Source organism: Aegilops tauschii, chromosome 1, assembly GCF_002575655.3.
Source record: "Aegilops tauschii subsp. strangulata cultivar AL8/78 chromosome 1, Aet v6.0, whole genome shotgun sequence".
In the NCBI taxonomy this organism is placed as follows: Eukaryota; Viridiplantae; Streptophyta; class Magnoliopsida; order Poales; family Poaceae; genus Aegilops; species Aegilops tauschii.
Window position 1 is genome coordinate 377,226,598 of NC_053035.3, and position 22,417 is coordinate 377,249,014.

General features: G+C 45.3%; 1 protein-coding gene across 1 annotated transcript; it reads right to left on the bottom strand.

Moving 5' to 3' along the window:
* Positions 1 to 19,791: 19,791 nt before the first annotated feature.
* Positions 19,792 to 21,788, bottom strand: LOC109739670 (subtilisin-like protease SBT3.17). The gene is made up of 3 exons (XM_020298744.4): positions 21,391 to 21,788; positions 21,119 to 21,216; positions 19,792 to 20,073 (listed from the first exon to the last, which is right to left on the bottom strand). Exons 1-3 carry the CDS (start codon positions 21,609 to 21,611, stop codon positions 19,973 to 19,975), a joined length of 420 nt encoding a protein of 139 aa, XP_020154333.1. The 5' UTR covers positions 21,612 to 21,788; the 3' UTR covers positions 19,792 to 19,972.
* Between the last annotated feature and the right edge of the window lie 629 nt (positions 21,789 to 22,417).

The following is a 22,417-nucleotide window of genomic DNA, read 5'->3' on the forward strand; positions in this document are numbered from 1 at the left end:
TTCCGGATCGGAATTCGGGGGCCGCCGCCCAGTCAGTGTCGCGCGGCTCGGTGATGTAGAACCACCCCGATTGCCACCCCTTCACCGTCTCTGTGAAGGAGCCTTCGGGTCCGGTAACATTGGGCATCTTGCCCACCATGGCGCCTCCGCACTCTGCTTGTTGACCGCTCACCACCTTCGGCTTCACATTGAAGGTCTTCAGCCATAGACCGAAATGAGGTGGGATGCGGAGAAAGGCCTCGCACATGACAATGAATGCCATGATGTTGAGAATGAAGTTAGGGGCTAGGTCATGGAAGTCTAGCCCGTAGTAAAACATTAGTCTGCGGACGAATGGGTGGAGAGGGAATCCCAGCCCGCGGACAAAATGTGTGAGAAACACAACCCTCTCATGGGGCTCTGGAGTAGGGACGATCTGTCCTTTGACCGGGAGTCGGTGAGCGATCTCCTTGGCCAGGTATCCGGCCTCCCGGAGCTCCTTGATGTCCTTCTTCTTAACGGAGGAGGCCATCCACTTGCCTCCAGCTCCGGATCCGGACATGTTTGGAGTACTTTCTCGAACGAGGAAAAGCTAAAGCTTGGGCGCTGGAGCTCAAGGACGGAAGGGCTGAAGAAGAGAAAGGGTGTGGGTGAAGAAAGAAATCCTTATCCCCTTATAAAGGCCGCGAATATCAAGCGCCTCCCCACTCGCCCTAAAGGCTCTCCTATTCCCAAGGCCTGTATAAACGGCACAGTTGGGTTTCCCATGCCCGCATTGATGAGAATCCCATGATAAGGGGACACGATTTCTGCTTTGACAAGACGTGCCAATGGCAACCGCGTCTCGGGACGTGGAGCGTCGGGCACAAAACGGTCCGGAATTATGGTCGGTCGGGCGTGATGTCCTGCTGCAAAAGTTTGTCAGCGGATTGGACTCGTGTAAAATTATATTCTCTCTGTGGTTGTGTATGGTGTGTGTGACAGGTCCGGATACTATCATCGCGTCCGAAGACTATCTTGGAGTTCGGAAAAAAAGGGAACCCGCCTTGCAATGCCGAAGACAATCTGCGCGCCGGACTCCTCGTCATTGAAGCCAGGTTCAGGGGCTACTGAGGGAGTCCTAGACTAAGGGGTCCTCGGGCGTCCGGCCTATTGTCAATGGGCCGGACTGGTGGCCTGTGAAGACATGAAAGCCGAAGAATGTACCCGTGTCCGGATTGGACTCTCCTTGGCGTGGAAGGCAAGCTTGGCGACCAACTATGAAGATTCCTTCTTATGTAACCGACTCTATGTAACCCTAGATTCCCCCGGTGTCTATATAAACCAGAGGGTGTAGTCCGGAAAGGACATACTCATTACCATAGTCATACAGGCTAGGCTTCTAGGGTTTAGCCATTACGATCTCGTGGTAGATCAACTCTTGTAATACTCATATTCATCAAGATCAATCAAGCAGGAAGTAGGGTATTACCTCCATAGAGAGGGCCCGAACCTGGGTAAACATCGTGTCCCCCGTCTCCTGTAACCATCGACCTCAGACGCACAGCTCGGGACCCCCTACCCGAGATCCGCCGGTTTTGACACTGACATCCGCCTCCAGATCTGCGGAAGCCCCCCTCTTCTTATTTCCCCCTTTAAGGGGAGAGTTGTTCTCTTCCTCCTCCCCTTCATCTTCGTCGGGGGAGGAGTGAGTCTCGGTGTCTTCAGACACTACGTCTGAAGCACCTCTACGGCGGAGGCCGCTTTTGGCCTCCTTGCCCTTCTTCTTGGCCTTCTTTTCCGGTGCCTGATATGGCGCCGGAACCAGCATCCTCGTCAATAGAGGAATGGCTGGGTCTTTGGGTAGTGGAGCCGGACAGTGAATCCGCTCCGCCTTCTTCGTCCAACCCTGTGAGAAGAATGGAAAGCTTAAGCATACCCCTTGAATTTGCAAGCAATGAAGTTATCATAACAACTTACGGGAGACGCCGCGTGAGTCCAGTCGAGGCCGAGGTCATCGGTCGTTTTCGGCCACGTCTTTTGGGCCTTGAACAGAAGCTTCCACATGTCTTCGTGCTTCGTGCCGTAGAACCGCTGCAGGGTCCGGGGACCGGCCGGGTTGAACTTCCACATGTACTGAGTTCGGCTTTGGCACGGGAGAATCTGGCAAAAGCATTACCTGGATCACGCTGGCCAGACTGGTATTCTTGGTTACCATACTCTTGATGCGATTCTGCAGCGACGTCACCTTGTCGGATTCTGCAGCCATAGTGGAGGCCCGGACTTGAACTCGGGGGCGGCAGCCCATGTGGTGTCACGAGGTTCCGTGACATAGAACCACTCCTGCTGCCATCCCTTCACCATCTCCACGAAGGTACCTTTGGTCCAGGTGACATTGGGGAGTTTGCTCACCATGGCGCCACTGCACTCTGCATGTTGCCCATCCACCACTTTTGGCTTCACATTGAAGACCTTGAGCCATAGGCCGAAGTGGGGAGGGATGCGGAGGAAGGCCTCACATACAATGATGAACGCTAAAATATTGAGGAAGGAATTCGGGGCTAGATCATGGAAATCTAGCCCGTAGTAAAACATGAGGCTGTGGACGAAAGGATGGAGGGGAAATCCTAGTCTGCGAAGGAAATGAGGGATGAACACTACCCTCTCGTTGGGCTCCGGGGTAGGGACGATCTGCCTCTTGGCCGAAAGTCGGTGGGCGATTTCCTTGGCTAAATACCCTTCTTCTCGGAGCTCCTTGATGTTCTCCTCCGTAACGGAGGAAGCCATCCACTTGCCCCGCGCTCCAGATCTAGACATGGCTAGAGTGTTTTTTGGGGACAGAAAAAGATTGAAGCTTGGGCGCTGGAGCTCGAGGACGGATGGGCTGAGGAGGAAGAAGGCGTGGGGTGAAGAGGTGGATTCTTATCCCCTTATAAAGACAGTGAATGTAGAGCGCCCCCCCCCCCCCCACGAGCATTAAAACTCGCCTATTCCCAAGGGGTCATGCGAACGGCACGGTTGGATTACCCAAATATGTATTAATAAGAATCCCGCAATGAGGGGACACGATCTCTGCCTTGACAAGATGTGTCAGTGGAAGTTGCGTATTGAAACGCAAGGCGGGAAGCCCAAAAAAGGGTTCAAGATATAACAGCACCAAACGTGGCGCTCCGCCGGAAAGGGCCATCAATGGATATATTCTAAGTATTATGCTTTTATTAACCTATTGTGTAGAGCCGGATATAGATCTCTTGTTCAGAGAGCTGCTTTGAAGTGTTCGGAGCAGGAACCCGCCTTGCAATTCCGAAGACAATCTGCGCACCAGATACATCGTCATTGAAGGCAGGTTCAGGGGCTACTGAGGGAGTCCTAGATTACGGGGTCCTCGGGCGTCCGGGCTATGCGACATGGGCCGGACTCGTGGGCCGTGAAGATGCAAGATAGAAGGCTCTCTCCCGTGTCCGTATAAGGTTTTCCTTGGCGTGGAAGGCAAGCTTGGCATGGAAGGTAAGCTTGGCGTGCGGATTTGAAGATTCCTTTCTCTGTAAACCGACTCTGTACAACCCTAGCCCCCTCCGGTGTCTATATAAACCGGAGGGTTTAGTCCTTAGGGGCGAGGATAATCATAATCATACCAGCTAGACATCTAGGGTTTAGCCACTACGATCTTGAGGTAGATCAACTCTTGTAACCCCTATACTCATCAAAGTCAATCAAGCAGGAAGTAGGGTATTACCTCCGTCGAGAGGGACCGAACCTGGGTAAACATTGTGTCCCCTGCCTCCTGTTACCTTCGATCCTTAGACGCACAGTTCGGGATCCCCTACCTGAGATCCGCCGGTTTTGACACCGACAGACGCCGCCCCATGTCCGCCCTATATTTGGGCTGTATATGAGGGGTGCTGGTCAGCCCGGGCGTTTGTCCGCGGTTTGAGAGGTCCGGTTGGACCGATTTTTTGCGACCGATCACTGACCGGATAGCCTGCCCGGGTGTTTGAGACGGGCATGAGAGGACCGGCTGTACATGCTCTTAGAGGATAGATACTGCCCGACGGGATTGAAGGAAATATGCCCTAGGGGCAATAATAAAGTTGTTATTTATATTTCCTTATATCACGATAAATGTTTATTATTCATGCTAGAATTGTATTAACCGGAAACTTAGTACATGTGTGAATACATAGACAAACAGAGTGTCCCTAGTATGCCTCTACTTGACTAGCTCGTTAATCAAAGATGGTTAAGTTTCCTAGCCATAGACATGTGTTGTCATTTGATGAACGGGATCACATCATTAGACAATGATGTGATGGACAAGACCCATCCGTTAGCTTAGCATAATGATCGTTTAGTTTTATTGCTATTGCTTTCTTCATGAGTTATACATGTTCCTCAGACTATGAGAATATGCAACTCCCGAATACCGGAGGAACACCTTGTGTGCTATCAAACGTCACAACGTAACTGGGTGATTATAAAGATGCTCTACAGGTGTCTCCGAAGGTGTTTGTTGGGTTGGCATAGATCGAGATTAGGATTTGTCACTCCGTGTATCGGAGAGGTATCTCTGGGCCCTCTCGGTAATGCACATCACTATAAGCCTTGCAAGCAATGTGACTAATAAGTTAGTTGCGGGATGATGCATTACAGAACGAGTAAAGAGACTTGCCAGTAATGAGATTGAACTAGGTATGCTGATACCGACGATCGAATCTCGGGCAAGTAACATACCGATGACAAAGGGAACAACGTATGTTGTTATGCGGTTTGACCGATAAAGATCTTCGTAGAATATGTGGGAGCCAATAAGAGCATCCAGGTTCCGCTATTGGTTATTGACCGAAGAGGTGTCTCGGTCATGTCTACATAGTTGTCGAACCGTAGGGTCCGCACGCTTAACGTTCGATGACGATTTGTATTATGAGTTATGTGATTTGATGACCGAAGTTTTTTCGGAGTCCCAGATGAGATCACGAACATGACGAGGAGTCTCAAAATGGTCGAGAGGTAAAGATTCATATATTGGAAGGTTGCATTCGGACATCGGAATGGTTACGAGTGATTCGGGCATTTTTCCGGAGTACCAGGAGGTTACCGGAACCCCCGGGGGAAAGATATGGGCCTTATGGGCCATAGGAGGGAGGCTAACCAGCCCAAAAGGGGCTGGTGCGCCCCCCACAAGGGAGGAGCCCAAATTGGACTTGGGAAGGGGGCGCCACCCCCCTTTCCTTCTCCTACTCCCTCTCCTTCCCCTTTTCCCCCTCCGGTAGAAGGAAAAAAAGGGTGGGGCCGAATCCTACTAGGACTGGAGTCCTAGTAGGACTCCCATCTCCCTGGCGCGCCCCTTGTTGGCCGGCCTCCTCCTCCCCTCCTTTATATACGGGGGCAGGGGCACCGCAAAGGCATAACAGACAATTGTCTTAGCCGTGTGCGGTGCCCCCCTCCACAGTTACACACCTCGGTCATATCGCCATAGTGCTTAGGCGAAGCCCTGCGCCAGTAACTTCATCATCACCGTCGCCACGCCATTGTGCTGACGGAACTCTCCCTCGTCCTCAACTGGATCAAGATATCGAGGGACATCATCGAGTTGAACGTGTGCTGAATGCGGAGGTGCCGTACGTTCGGTACTTGGAGCGGTTGGATCGTGAATACGTTCGACTACATCAACCGCGTTACTAAACGCTTCCGCTTTCGGTCTACGACGGTACGTGGACACACTCTCCCCTCTCGTTGCTATGCTTCTCCTAGATAGATCTTGCATGATCGTAGGAATTTTTTTGAAATACTACGTTCCCCAACAGTGGCATCCGAGTCAGGTCTATGCGTAGATGTTATATGCATGAGTAGAACACAAAGAGTTGTGGAAGATAAGATTCATACTACTTACCAGCATGTCATACTTTGATTCGGCGGTATTGTTGGATGAAGCGGCCCAGACCGACATTACATGACAACGTTCATGAGACTGGTTCTACTTCCGTGCTTCGCACACACGTGGCTAGTGGGTGTCTGTTTCTCCAACTTTAGTTGAATCAAGTGTGACTACGCCCGGTCCTTGTTGAAGGTTAAAACAGCACACTTGACAAAAAATCGTTGTGGTTTTGATGCGTAGGTAAGAACGGTTCTTGCTAAGCCCGTAGCAGCCACGTAAAACTTGCAACAACAAAGTAGAGGACGTCTAACTTGTTTTTGCAGGGTTTGTTGTGATGTGATATGGTCAAGACGTGATGATATATAATTTGTTGTATGAGATGATCATGTTTTGTTAAAGTTATCGGCAACTGGCAGGAGCCTTATGGTTGTCTCTTTATTGCATAAGATGCAAGCGCCATGTAATTGCTTTACTTTATTACTAAGCGATAGCGATAGTCGTAGAAGCAATAGTTGGCGAGACGACAACGATACTTCGATGGAAATCAAGGTGTCAAGCCGGTGACGATGGTGATCATGACCGTGCTTTGGAGATGGAGATCAAAGGCACAAGATGATGATGGCCATATCATATCACTTATTTGATTGCATGTGATGTTTATCTTTTTATGCATCTTATTTTGCTTAGTACGGCGGTAGCATTATAAGATGATCTCTCACTAAATTTCAAGGTACAAGTGTTCTTCCTGAGTATGCACCGTTGCGACAGTTCGTCGTGCCGAGACACCACGTGATGATCGGGTGTGATAAGCTCTACATTCACATAAAACGGGTGCAAGCCAGTTTTGCACACGTAGAATACTCGGGTTAAACTTGACGAGCCTAGAATATGCAGATATGGCCTCGGAACACTGAGACCGAAAGGTCGAGCATGAATCATATAGTAGATATGATCAAACATAGTGATCTTCACCATTGAAAACTACTCCATCTCACTTGATGATCGGACATGGTTTAGTTGATATGGATCACCTGATCACTTAGATGATTAGAGGGATGTCTATCTAAGTGGGAGTTCTTAAGTAATATGATTAATGGAACTTTAATTTATCATGAACTTAGTCCTGATAGTATTTGCATAACTATGTTGTAGATCAATAGCTCGCGATATAACTCCCCGTTTATTTTTTGATATGTTCCTAGAGAAAAACTATGTTGAAAGATGATAGTAGCAATAATGCGGACTAGGTCCGTGATCTGAGGATTATCCTCATTGCTGCACAGAAGAATTATGTCCTTGATGCACCACTAGGTGACAGACCTATTGCAGGAGCAGATACAGACGTTATGAACGTTTGGCAAGCTCGGTATGATAATTACTTGATAGTTTAGTGCGCCATGCTTTATGGCTTAGAACCGGGACTTCAAAAATGTTTTGAATGTCACGGAGCATATAAGATGTTCCAAGAGCTGAAATTGGTATTTTAGACTCATGCCCGAGTCAAGAGGTATGAGACCTATGACAAGTACTTTGCCTACAAGATGGAGGAGAATAGCTCAACCAGTGAGCATGTGCTCAGATTGTCTGAGTACTACAATCGCTTGAATCAAGTGGGAGTTAATCTTCTAGATAAAATAGTGATTGACAGAGTTCTCTATTCACTATCACCAAGTTACTGGAACTACGTGATGAACTATAATATGCAAGGGATGACGAAAATGATTCCCCGAGCACTTCGCGATGCTGAAATCGGCGAAGGTAGAAATCAAGAAAAGCATCAAGTGTTGATGGTTCACAAGACCACTAGTTTCAAGTAAAAGGGCAAGGGAAAGAAAGGGAACTTCAAGAAGAATGGCAAGCAAGTTGCCACTCCCATGAAGAAGCCCAAAGCTAGACCCAAGCCTGAAACTGAGTGCTTATACTGCAAAGGAAATGGTCACTGGAAGTGGGACTGCCCTAGATACTTGGCGGATAAGAAGGATGGCAAAGTGAACAAAGGTATATTTGATATACATGTTATTGATGTGTACTTTACTAGTGTTTATAGCAACCCCTCGGTATTTGATACTGGTTCAGCTGCTAAGAGTAGTAACTCGAAACGGGAGTTGCAAAATAAACAGAGACTAGTTAAGGGCGAGGTGATGATGTGAGTTGGAAGTAATTCCAAGGTTGATAAGATCACCATCGCACACTCCCTTTACCTTCAGGATTAGTGTTAAACCTAAAATAAATGTTATTTGGTGTTTGCGTTGAGCATGGATATGATTGTTTATTGCAATATGGTTATTCATTTAAGTCAAAGAATAATTGTTGTTCTATTTACATGAATAAAACCTACTATGGTCATACACTCAATATAAATGGTTTATTGAATCTCGATCGTAGTGATACACATATTCATAATAGTGAAGCCAAAAGATGCAAAGTTAATAATGATAGTGCAACTTATATGTGGCACTGCCATTTAGATCATATTGGTGTAAAGCGCATGAAGAAACTCCATGCTAGTGGACTTTTGGAATCACTTGATGCTTACCAACCATGCCTCATGGGCAAGATGACTAAGACTCCGTTCTCCGGAACAATGGGGATGCACCGGTATCTGGACACGTGATGGACCCTATTTTATCAACCTATGGACTCCTTTCAATGACAGAGTCTTTGGAGCAAATTGGTTCAGGATTCTAAGGTTAGAAAAGAGTTACCACTACCAATTCTGGAATTTCTTCTCGAGACATCCCCGTCAGTCAACTTCTCTTCGGGATGGGTCGTTGGTCTCAAAAAGGTCTTAGCTAGAGTCCTTAGGGAGCTCCTACAGGGCTTCACTTCTACTGAAATTTCCAGAAAACAACCAGGGAGGCTACAAATTATCGGCTTGGATCTCCTCCAGGTCCTAGGCATCTTGTCTCTCATCCCGCAAGCACATGTACACATCTTGGATTTTACCGTCTGAAGATGGAAGAAGATTCGTTCTGCTGAATGGCTTTTTTCGGTCCAATTCCATCCATTTTTGTTGAGGCAATTCTTCCAGAATAGACTCGATTCCTTCACTTCAACCTTAACCATTGACGGAAGATTCATACCTATGAATATTCCAGCATATTACACAAAAGAGTGGGTAGACACATGCGTTGAGGCATTCCCTACAACAGGTGGATAAAGTCGTTTCTAGGCCATAGACCCATAACTGCCTCATTCAGATCGATTCCAGTCGCCGCTACGGTCACATCAATCCGTTATGGCTCGGACCCTCTTAGCAGCTGGATCCTTCGGGAAGCCATACGCCTTGCTCCAGTCGCAGTATAAAGAGAGACTAGAACCTACCGGGGAGCCCCTCTTTAGAGGTTCTAGGCCCTGCCTATTAAGTCATCTACCACAGAAACAGAGTCTCAGATCGATTCCAGTCGCCGCTACGGTCACATCAATCCGTTATGGCTCGGACCCTCTTAGCAGCTGGATCCTTCGGGAAGCCATAGTAGGGATTACGTCAGCGTGGAGCCCACTTGGCAGGCGGTAGGAGCAGCGGGCAAGTGCTTAATCAGGCTCCGTAATCAAGTGCTCGCTGTGAGAAGAAGATCTACAGGCATGTACTCATTTCTCCCTGCAAAATAAGTTTGAACCCGAGTGAAAACAAGTGCTAAGTTTCATTTTAGATCAGTGAATAAACCACACGTATCTTGTTCGTTCTGGAAACACGTCTTCCTATTCCATCTTTTCCCGAATCTCCCTTAACGGAAGAAAGAAATTCGACTCGACAGTCCGGTGCTAATAGAAGTCGCTTACTCTCCGTCTAGCGAAGGTGCCAGATCCTTAAAAAGAAACTCTCGACGGGAGAATCGAGTCTATTCTGGAAGAATTGCCTCAACAAAAATCGTCAGAAGGTTTTTATTTCTTAAAAAATCACGCTAACCGTCCCACCATAGCTTTACTCAAGTGGAAATCCTCTGAATCAAACAAAAAGTTCATAACCGCTAGGCTGCATCGTCCCCTTCAACCAGAATCATCTAGATTACAGATTTCATAACTGCATTTCTTCACCTATCAACCCGAAGCTGCCATTTCCAGAACGATTTGTGAAGTCAACTGAAGACAAGCAGATTGCAGAAGTCTCTGAATGCGGGCCTAACGAACCTTTTGTACCAGGATCATCATGAGACTCTGTTTCTGTGGTAGATGACTCAATAAGCAGGGCCTAGAACCTCTAAAGAGGGTGTGACCGATCACCAGATCACGCACTACCCAGAACCCTGGCAGAGCCCTATCTTTAAGAAGAAATTGCTTCAAAGCTTCTAGTCTGTCCCAACTATTTCGCAACTGACTTATTGGAAATAATACATACTGATGTATGCGGTCCGATGAGTGTTGAGGCTCGCGACAAGTATCGTTATTTTCTGACCTTCACAAATGATTTGAGCAGATATGGGTATATCTACTTAATGAAACACAAGTCTGAAACATTTGAAAAGTTCAAAGAATTTCAGAGTGAAGTTGAGAATCATCGTAATAAGAAAATAAAGTTTCTACGATCTGATCGCGGAGGCGAATATTTGAGTTACGAGTTTGGCCTTCATTTGAAACAATGTGGAATAGTTTCGCAACTCATGCCACCTGGAACACCACAGCATAATGGTGTGTCCGAACGTCGTAACCGTACTTTATTAGATATGGTGCGATCTATGATGTTTCTTGTCTCTTACCGATTTACCACTATCGTTTGGGGTTATGCACTAGAGACAGCTGCATTCACGTTAAATAGAGCACCGTCTAAAAATCCGTTGAGACGACACCGTATGAACTGTGGTTTAGCAAGAAACCTAAGCTGTCATTTCTTAAAGTTTGGGGTTGCGATGTTCATGTGAAAAAGTTTCAGCCTGATAAGCTCAAACCCAAAACGGAGAAGTGCGTCTTCATAGGATACCCAAAAGAAACTGTTGGGTACACCTTCTATCACAGATCCGAAGGCAAGATCTTTGTTGCTAAGAGTGGATCCTTTCTAGAGAAAGAGTTTCTCTCGAAAGAAGTGAGTAGGAGAAAAGTAGAACTTGATGAGGTAATTGTACCTGCTCCCTTATTGGAAAGTAGTTCATCACAGAAATCAGTTCCAGTGATTCCTACACCAATTAGTGAGGAAGCTAATGATGATGATCATGAAACTTTAGATCAAGTTACTACCGAACCTCGTAGGTCAACCAGAGTACTTTCCGCACCAGAATGGTATGGTAATCCTGTTCTGGAAGTAATGTTACTAGACCATGACGAACCTGCGAACTATGAGGAAGCGATGATGAGCCCAGATTCCGCAAAATGGCTTGAGGCCATGAAATCTGAGATGGGATCCATGTATGAAGAACAAAGTGTGGACTTTGGTTGACTTGCCCGATGATCGGCAAGCCATTGAGAATAAATGGATTTTCAAGAGGAAGGCAGACGCTGATAGAAGTGTTACTATCTACAAAGCTTGAATTGTCGCAAAAGGTTTTTGACAAGTTCAAGGTGTTGACTACGATGAGATTTTCTCACTCGTAGCGATGCTTAAGTCTGTCCAAATCATGTTAGCAATTGCCACATTTTATGAAATCTGGCAAATGGATGTCAAAACCGCATTCCTTAATGGATATCTTAAAGAAGAGTTGCATATGATGCAACAAGAAGGTTTTGTCAATCCTAAAGGTGCTAACAAAGTGTGCAAGCTCCAGCGATCCATCTATGGACTGGTGCAAGCATCTCGGAGTTGGAATATACGCTTTGATGAGTTGATCAAAGCATATGGTTTTATACAGACTTGCGGTGAAGCCTGTATTTACAAGAAAGTGAGTGGGAGCACTACAGCCTTTCTGATAAGTATATGTGAATGACATATTGTTGATCGGAAATGATGTAGAATTTTCTGGAAAGCATAAAGGAGTGTTTGAAAGAAGTTTTTCAATGAATGACCTCGTGAAGCTACTTACATATTGGGCATCAAGATCTATAAAGATAGATCAAGACGCTTGATAAGACTTTCGATGAGTACATACCTTGATAAGATTTTGAAGGAGTTCAAAATGGATCAGTCAAAGAAGGAGTTCTTGCCAGAGTTGTAAGGTGTGAAGTTGAGTAAAGACTCAAAACCCGACCACGGCAGAAAATAGAAAGAGAATGAAAAGTCATTCCCTATGCCTCAGTCATAGGTTCTATAAAGTATGCTATGTTGTGTACCAGACCTATTGTGTACCTCACCATGAGTTTGACTAGAGGGTACAATAGTGATCCAGGAGTGGATCACTAGACAGCGGTCAAAATTATCCTTAGTGGAATAAGGACATGTTTCTCGGTTATGGAAGTGACAAAAAGTTCGTCGTAAAGGGTTATGTTGATGCAAGTTTTGACACTGATCCGGATGACTCTAAGTCACTATCTGGATACATATTGAAAGTGGGAGCTATTAGCTACAGTAGCTCCGTGCAGAGCATTGTAGACATGAAAATTTGCAAAATACATACGGCTCTGAATGTGGAAGACCTGTTGACTAAACTTCTCTCACAAGCAAAACATGATCACTCTTTGGGTGTTAATCACATAGCGATGTGAACTAGATTATTGACTCTAGTAAACCTTTTGGGTATTAGTCACATGGAGATGTGAACTAATCACATAAAGATGTGAACTATTGGTGTGAAATCACATGACGATGTGAACTAGATTATTGACTCTAGTGCAAGTGGGAGACTGAAGGAAATATGCCCTAGAGGCAATAATAAAGTTGTTATTTATATTTCCTTATATCACGATAAATGTTTATTATTCATGCTAGAATTGTATTAACCGGAAACTTAGTACATGTGTGAATACATAGACAAACAGAGTATCCCTAGTATGCCTCTACTTGACTAGCTCGTTAATCAAAGATGGTTAAGTTTCCTAGCCATAGACATGTGTTGTCATTTGATGAACGGGATCACATCATTAGAGAATGATGTGATGGACAAGACCCATCCATTAGCTTAGCATAATGATCGTTTAGTTTTATTGCTATTGCTTTCTTCATGACTTATACATGTTCCTCAAACTATGAGATTATGCAACTCCCGAATACCGGAGGAACACCTTGTGTGCTATCAAACGTCACAACATAACTGGGTGATTATAAAGATGCTCTACAGGTGTCTCCGAAGGTGTTTGTTGGGTTGGCATAGATCGAGATTAGGATTTGTCACTCCGTGTATCGGAGAGGTATCTCTGGGCCCTCTCGGTAATGCACATCACTAAAAGCCTTGCAAGCAATGTGACTAATAAGTTAGTTGCGGGATGATGCATTACAGAACGAGTAAAGAGACTTGCCAGTAATGAGATTGAACTAGGTATGATGATACCGACGATCGAATCTCGGGCAAGTAACATACCGATGACAAAGGGAACAACGTATGTTGTTATGCGGTTTGACCGATAAAGATCTTCGTAGAATATGTGGGAGCCAATATGAGCATCCAGGTTCCGCTATTGGTTATTGACCGGAGAGGTGTCTCGGTCATGTCTACATAGTTCTCGAACCCGTAGGGTCCGCACGCTTAACGTTCGATGACGATTTGTATTATGAGTTATTTGACTTGATGATCGAAGTTTGTTCGGAGTCCCGGAGATCACGAACATGACGAGGAGTCTCGAAATGGTCGAGAGGTAAAGATTCATATATTGGAAGGTTGCATTCGGACATCGGAATGGTTCTGAGTGATTCGGACATTTTTCCGGAGTACCGGGAGGTTACCGGAACCCCCCGGGGAAAGATATGGGCCTTATGGGCCATAGGAGGGAGGCTAACCAGCCCACAAGGGGCTGGTGCGCCCCCCACATGGGAGGAGCCCGAATTGGACTTGGGAAGGGGGCGCCACCCCCCTTTCCTTCTACTCCCTCTCCTTCCCCTTTTCCCCCTCCGGTGGAAGGAAAAAAAGGGTGGGGCCGAATCCTACTAGGACTGGAGTCCTAGGACTCCTCTCTCCCTGGCGCGCCCCTTGTTGGCCGGCCTCCTCCTCCCCTCCTTTATATACGGGGGCAGGGGGCACCCCAAAGGCATAACAAACAATTGTCTTAGCCGTGTGCGGTGCCCCCCTAGCCCTGCGCCGGTAACTTCATCATCACCATCGCTACGCCGTCATGCTGACGGAACTCTCCCTCGTCCTCAACTGGATCAAGAGATCGAGGGACGTCATCGAGTTAAACGTGTGCTGAACGCGGAGATGCCGTACGTTCGGTACTTGGATCGGTTGGATCGCGAAGACGTTCGACTACATCAACCGCGTTACTAAACGCTTCTGCTTTCGGTCTACGAGGGTACGTGGACACACTCTCCCCTCTCGTTGCTATGCTTTTCCTAGATAGATCTTGCGTGATCGTAGGATTTTTTTTGAAATACTACATTCCCCAACAAGGATTTTATGTCTTCTCAGTCACGGTGGGAATAGGATCGAGGTTACTTTTTCTTTAACAACAGCGCACGAGCAGCCAATCTGTGATTGGGATGGTTAGGTGGACAGTGGTATCCCCAGCCCACCAGGATTAAGTCCTGGTGTTCGCATTTATTCTGAATTTATATCAAGATTTTCGGCGATACGCTTTCAGTGGGAGGAGACGTTCCCGTCGACTACGAGGCGTCTGCGGTTACTTCGTAAAATCTCAAGATGATATGTCAGCTCAGTCTTTCGGAGGTGCTTATAGGGGTAGGATGTGCGTGTGTATGTTTATAGGGTGAGTGTATGCGCGTTTATATAAGCGATTGCGTCTATACTGTGTTGAAGAAAAACAGCGCACGAAGCGCCAAACTTTTCATTCAGCTCAGTAGCAAAGTACAACTGGATTACAAAGCCCTGAAACTGAAAATTAGAGAGAAGAGAAACTACACGACATATCATATTCTTGTGAGTTGAAGCAAAGCAACATTTGTCAGGTGCAACATCTGATCTAAGAACCTGATGAGCTACATTATGAGCAATTCATATCTCTCTAAAAATGCGAAACACCCGTGATTGAAGATCTGAAAAATAGTGGAAGAAATCAACCAAAGTTTTACTGAGAGACCAAGGAGTAGAAGTCTCGGAAATTCTTCTGTTTGCCGCAACCGAAGCCAAGGAAAGACAATATGTGAGAAATGTAGGTTGGATAATGTGATTGAGGTTACCCTTTGAAACATTGTTCTAGCCTAAAATTTCAAGGCGAATGGGTCGTCCGTCGGGACAAACGGGTCAATGTAAATTTGGTAGCCTAAGATTGTAATGTGTTGTTACCATGGCATGTGCAGAGTTCTCGGCCTTGTGTTTGTAGGATTTTTTTTTTTAAGTATTGACCTAAAATTGCCTTTGTTGACTCTGTCGGTTGTTTATCTGGCACCTGAGGAGAATATTAACTCGGTCATCTTCGCCTTAGCTTGCCTTTCCCTTTTTTATTAATAATAAATAAGAATTCTCTAGTTACGGAACTGGTAAAGGGCAGCTGGAAATTGTGTAAGTAGGAAGGACGCTGTGATTAATAGCGTCCAGGTACGGCCGCTGTTGCTAACGGCGTCCAGGTGTGGACGCTGTTGTTAGTGGCGGCCTGTGTTTCGTTACGACCCAAATTCCTTGAACTGGCAGCCCTAATGATCTGTTATTCCCCCGCGCACCTCCTCGCCGTTGCTATCCAGCCACCGGTAATGGTGCCTGCATCCCCCCTTGCCCTCTATTAGAGCATCTTCAATAGACCGTCTAAATATAAAAATACCTAACTTTTGGATCGTCTTGAGCAAAAAACGCTACTCCGACAAACGGTCCATATGTATAAAAAATTAGACCGCGGTCTTCCGGTGATGAAAAATTGAAAACTTTGTGATGCAAATTTACATCATGAGATGCAACTAATGTAAAACCGCGGCTGCCCGCCAAACGCCCAACCGCCACTTCATTCCGCTTCCGCCTGGCGACCGGCCGCCCGCGATCGAGCACCAGCCGCCGAAAGTCGCCGCCGCCACCGGCCAAGTCGTCGTCGCCGTCGCCGCCACCGCCCCACATCGTCGTCGCCACCCTCCGCTGCCCTAGCCCTCGTCGCCTCCCCCGCCGGAGGGCGTCTCGCAGCCGCCCCGGCGCCACCGTTTCGGGAAGCAGCCGCGGCTGGATTCGCCGACTCCGCCGGTCCGCCTTGCTCCCTTCTCCTCTGTGCCGCCGCCGCCCTAGCCCTCGTCGCCTCCCCCCCCCCCCCCCCCGGAGGGCGTCAAGCAGCCGCCCCGGTGCCGCCGTTTCGGGAAGCAGCCGCAGCGGGATTCGCCGACTCCGAAGGTCCGCCGTGCTCCCTTGTCCTCTGCGTCGCCGTGCTCCCTTCCCCTCTGCGCCGCCGTCCGCAGCATTTCTCCTCTGAGCCGCCGTCCGCAGCAGCGACCAATCGAACCACCCCGTGCACAAGGTGTTCGACGAAATTCCCCAAGGTAAAAAAACGATGAAACTTGGTGATTTTAATTGGGATTGGATAGTATGTTTGACGATGGTTGTCTGCATTGTAGATGAGCTTGGTTGACTCCTCATTCGTGGACGATTCATCGTCGGACGAGGAATTTGATTTGCATGAAGAAGAGGACATTGCTATGCTTGTAGCCATGCACAAGGGGAAGAAGCCAAAGCACGGTGGTTCCGTCTATGGTCGTGCGTTCATTCGGAGAGAACGGATTGATGCACACAAACGGTTGATGCGCAACTACTTTGGATCACCACCTGTTTTCCCATATGCTGAAAATGTGACTTTGGGAGGAACGCTATACTCCACACCCATGGATCCATGTTGCACTTCACCATCCACATACGTTAGAACAATTAACATGTTCTCGAATTCACCTGCAGACATGAACATGTAGGAAGTAAAGATCAAAATCTTAAATTGATTTACTATTGACTCAAGGTTGAATTTTTCACGACCTATCAGCTCATAAACTAGACAATTACCAATTATATTACCAGGAATAAAAACCCAATCGTCTATACATTGTACGCAGTACACTTGCAACCATGGAATGAATTATACCAAAAACTTGATAGAGAAGATGCAATACGGCGTACAAGTCACATGCGCCAACTGCAGGTCAAGTGGATGATCCTAATGATGAGCTGCGGTGAGACAACACTACTCCTTTGATGATTGCTGATGTTACCCGCTGGAGCTTGCTTACGGGACGGCGAGATTAGGAGCGACGGCTGCATGCGTATTAGTGTTTTGCGGATCAAAAACTGTTATGTATATTAGAGAAGAGAAAAGACGACTCGGCTGAGCCTAATAAGTCAAACCATATAGCTGGACATCATGCGTAATAGCGTCCATAAAGGGACGCACTTAGCAATGGCGTCCAGGCTTGGACGCTGCTCTTAATAGGGTCCTTACTATTTTGACAATTTTCACCGGCCATTTACCACTTCTGTAATTACAGAATTCTTATTTATTATTAATAAAAAATTCGGTGCCTTTCCCTGGTGCAGCAACTTAACTCTTTTACCATGATCGATCGTCAGTGGGCTCCGTGGTGGCTAAAAAAGTTTGTTGTGGCTCACTTCACTTCCACGGCTTTCGAGCATGTACGCCTGCAATATAACGTAGTGTCTCATATTTTAGCTAATCCTCTATAACACTAAGCTTTCTAATTTTAAAATGCTCACAAACAATTGAGGTCTCCGATTGAAATTGGGTCCCGATTTTGACCGGGTCGACAATTTCTCAATGCTATCTCATTCAATTCTTTTATACTATACAACATGCTTCCTAATTTTTAAGGCCAACTAATTAAGGTCATCAATTTCAAATTGAGTCACTCAATTTTGACTGGGTCAACAATTTTTAAAGGAGCTCTCCCATTCAATTATTTTAATTCACTATTGTTCCCTGATTTTGAAACTCTCCAATTCGATTGATTTGTTCAATTATGGATTTGGTTTAAGATTTTGATCGGGCCAATTATTTTTCAAGTCAATCAGCGGCAACCACCTATAAAAACATATCAATCCTGCACACTCTCCTACCACCTAGAAAAAAGAAAACGCCACCATGTGATACTGTAGCACCAATATAGTACATGCAGCTATCGACACAAAAATTTCACCACATAAATATGGGTTTCTTAGCGGATAACACATAACCACGTCGAGAAAGGCCCACCAAATCATGGAATTATAGAAAAAAAAACTCCATCCCCGCGCCACCAAACTAAATATTTCATCAATTCCAAAATATGAGGGTATTAGTTTTTTGAAAAGTCAAATTCCTTTAACTTTGACCAAGTTTAGAGCAAAAAATGTCAACATCCACAATATTAAACAAAAAGTATGGAAATTCATTTCATGATGAACCTAATTATACTGATTTGATATTATGAATTTTGATATATTTCTTTACAAATTTGATGAAACTTAACAATATTTGACTTTTAAAAAAATACACCTTATATTTGAAACAGAGTGAGTAATGTTTATAAGAAACCCAACGACACAATCAATTGAGGTCTCTAATTTAGAATTGGGTCACGGAATTTTGACCAGGTCAACAACTCTCTCAAGGACCTCTCTCTTTAAATTCATTTAATCCACTGTACTCCCTAATTTTGGAGACCCCCCCCCCCCCTCCCCCCAATTCGATTGAGGTATTCAAGTTTGCATTTGGTTCAAAATTTGATTGGATCAGCGATTTTTCAAATCAACCGGTAGCCAAAAACATTGACATCCATAATACTAGATAAATAAAAATATGAAATTTCATTCGTGATGAATCTAATGATACCGATTTTTTTTTTATGGGAAGCCGATTTGATATTATGGATATTGACATATTTCTTCATAAATTTTGTCAAACTTCAAGAGTTTTGACTTAAAAGAAAACAAATACAACGTATGTTTTGAAACAAAGGATGTACAAAACAATTGAAAACCCAACAACACCAAAAAGGCGTAGCGAAGCGCGCCCAACCCTTCTAGTCGTGTATGAATTCTAGTGGTCTTTCTGTTTTCATTTTACTCTGGATTGCATCTAGGAGACCTTTTGTACTATCTTGGTTAATTAATAAAGTGTCGACGTTCTCTAAAAGGGATTGCAATGTGGGTTCTTTGTGTTGAACCATACACGATTGAAGTTGGGTCGAAGTGGTCCTCTCGTCTGGATTTGATGATAACAAAGAGCCTAGTTTTGGTCCTTGCATCAAATTGCCAGCCTATGCTGAGATGAGTGGGGTACGTCAACTTTGCAGGGATTGGTACAATCAACGCAGTCTCTATAATATTCCAGCTCTTCAAACAACACCAAGCTGAGCATATACGGAGAGAGAACGTATCCAGTGCACTGGAGCTGCACCGGGTGCACCCTGCTATTTTGGATCATTGGATGGAAATGGATTGTTCGCACATTAGCAATTTTTTTTTTAAATCAACCCACACTCCACCATTCCCATCATTAAAGCCATGTTTTTTATTTCTTTCTACAAACATAGAAATGACTAAATATTTTGAGCCATATATCTATCTGGTTTGACCATCATCTTTGTTTTGATGAGATGTTCGAAACAAAGCTAATGTTGAATATATTTTTTAATTTAGTTTCCCCCCTTTTTGAAACTTGACCACAACATTTATAAGTTCAAGTTAAGTAAAAAAAATCAGAAACATATTCAACATTGGCATTGTTTCAAAGATCTCGTCAAAACAAAGCCTATAGTGAAACCGGATTAGGAATCAGACATTCAGTTTGAAATATATGACCATTTTTGTGTCTAGAACAAAAAATTTAAACACACATAAAATAAACCAAGTCAATTCTGCAAATGTGACAACAATCCATCTGGTCCAAAATAGCAGGGTGCATTTGGTGCACTAGTGCACTGGATACGTTCCCTATACAGAGATCCATATAAACAACTCATGAGCAACCCAGCCAGATGACGAGCACATCAGTTTGCCATCACATTAATTCAAACTTGTACTCAAGCAAGATTAGACCAGCACACTTGTTTGCCATCATATTAATTCAAACTTGTATGCGTTAGTTCATTACATTTACACACTTCAGGAACTCGATCCCTTCAAAGTCAAGTGGATACATCTCTTATTCTTAGGTTACAGCCATGAGATGCGACCATTCCCACATTAGAAGAACAGAGCCTACTCAGGGCTTTCACATAAGGCCCATGGTGCGCGTTGTCTTGGCATGTCCTCCCTCATTTCCATGGAGCTGGACGGTCTGGCTCGGCACAACCTGAAGGACACCTGGTTGCTCTGAAAACCAAGAACAAACAGACAAGTTTGATCAGATCAGCATACAAGCAGAAGTGAGAAGAGGTACATGCACCAAATATTGCTTATCTAACACGTGATTTGAGCATATCCAGCATAATACTCCCTCCGTTCCTAAATATAAGACCTTATAGAGATTCCAATATGGACTACATACGGAGCAAAATGAGTGAATCTACACTCTAAAATATGTCTATTAATAAAATCTCTACAAGGACATATATTTAGAAATGGAGGGAGCAGCTTCTAGTCAGATGAGATAGGCATGTGGTGTACAGAAATCTTGTTAGCTCAATGCTGAATATGAGTACAACTAAAATTCAGTCTTGAGAACCGAGGACTGGTATGCCAGTAAAATGCATTAGCACTTCATCAGTAATCATGTTTGAAGTGAAGTTAAACCACCATGACAATGAGAAGTGAAGGTTGCACATGTAATTCCAACATAAATCCGGTTTCACAGCATAAAACTTACTGAAGAAAGAAAATGCATATTCCACCAGAAATTAATCCCATCACATAACTATCATCCACCAAGCCTCTTCACTACAGGATTAGTGGGAGTGGGATGATTAACTGATAATCATACAGATGCAAGTGTCCACAAGGAACAGAAAGACTGTATCTCTTCAACGATAAATATACCACCAAACATTCCTTTTAGCATGTGATCTGTATATGTGCAGTGAAATATGGTACCCTGAAATGTTTACAGGTCTAGACTAAAATGTCAATATAGTCGCAGGTGGGACTTGATTTTACACTACAAGTTTGATGAGATGATTTCGCAAGTAGCCTATATTCCACAATTTTGTAAGATCACATGGTTTAATTTCAGTAGGAATTTGAGCCTATGATGGGCATCCTGTGACTCAATGCAAGTAAATTCCGCATTACGCGTATGCAAGTAAATTCCGCACTATGCATGAGGCTAAATTCCACATTATGCGGACTATTAAAAAGTCTGCACAGCGGAAGCAAATAGTATAACTGGAACTCCATAAACTAAAAGGAAGGGGGCACTCACTCTTGAGGTCCTCGACCTGCTCGGTGGTGAGCTTTGCGGAGAATCCGCTGGCGGCGTGCTTGTAGTGGTAGAGGACCGCGCCCCTGGCCTTCTCCTCGCTGCCAAAATTCCCCCCAGATCAGCAAATTGACACACAGCCGGAAAAGGTCTCAAGAGAACGAATCAAGGCCAAAACGACCAGGTCAAGCTAAATCGGATCCCCGAAGACCTAGGCGCCACCGATGGCGCAAACCCAGGCGAAACGGCTGTGGATCTGGTTGCTGGTACGGTACCTGCCGAGGACGGGGGCGAGGGTGCGGATGTGGAACTCCTCGGGGTCGGCGTCCTCGGGGCGGTCCACGTACACGATGTGCACGGCCGCCTCCTGCGCCGCCGGCGCCTGCTCCGGCTCGGCCGCCATGGCGATCTGGGCGACGGGGGCTGCTGCTGCTGCTGCGAGGAAGAGGAGGACGAGCAGAGGGTTACGAAGATGACGCGGTGATTCGGTCTTCATCGCCGTGGTGTAGATTTGGAGGTGGCTTAATAATGACCGTGCGGCTGTGTGCGCGACGTGTCCCCCTGCTTCGGCCTCTCCGCGTGTTCTTGGCCTGTTTTGCCTTCGCCGCGAAGTATCTTTTGTCCACCTCGCAAGCTCTGAACTTTGCTTTGTTGATGAGGGGTTTTTGACTGGTTGCCGGAGAAAACAAGGGGGAGCATGTGGATTTTTGTAGTCGGAACTTCGGGGCGATTTCTCTCCAAAAAAAAAAACTTCGGGGCGATCTTGAATTTTATAAATTGACGAAGTGTTCATACGACCCATAATAGTCGACCAAGTTAGGTACAAGGGTACTCCTCATTTGGATTTATAAGGCACATTTGTATTGTTAGATAATTTTTTTGACAAATGAAATATGAATTACATGCCGCGATAATTGAATACGCAATTTTTTCCGATATGATATGTATTTCACTAATCAAATTGATGATCTAGAATCCGGCAAAAAAAAGAAAAAATTGATGATCTAGAAATACATGGATGCCCTATAAACTGAAAGTAATGCAGTAAGTTACCAGTGCTGGGAGTTCTAGGCATAGATTACTAAACTCGAACAAATAGCGGAAGAACTAAATGAAATGGTGAAGCCACAGTGAACTACAAACAGAAGCTATTGATGTTCGAACATGCCATTTAAAAAAAAAAGTCCGAACAGGGATAAGTGGACAAGGTGTGATCATGAATTCATGAGCACATCACCTCTCGCCACAATGTGACTACGATCACAATGCAATTATGTAAGGACCACATAAACGGACAAACCA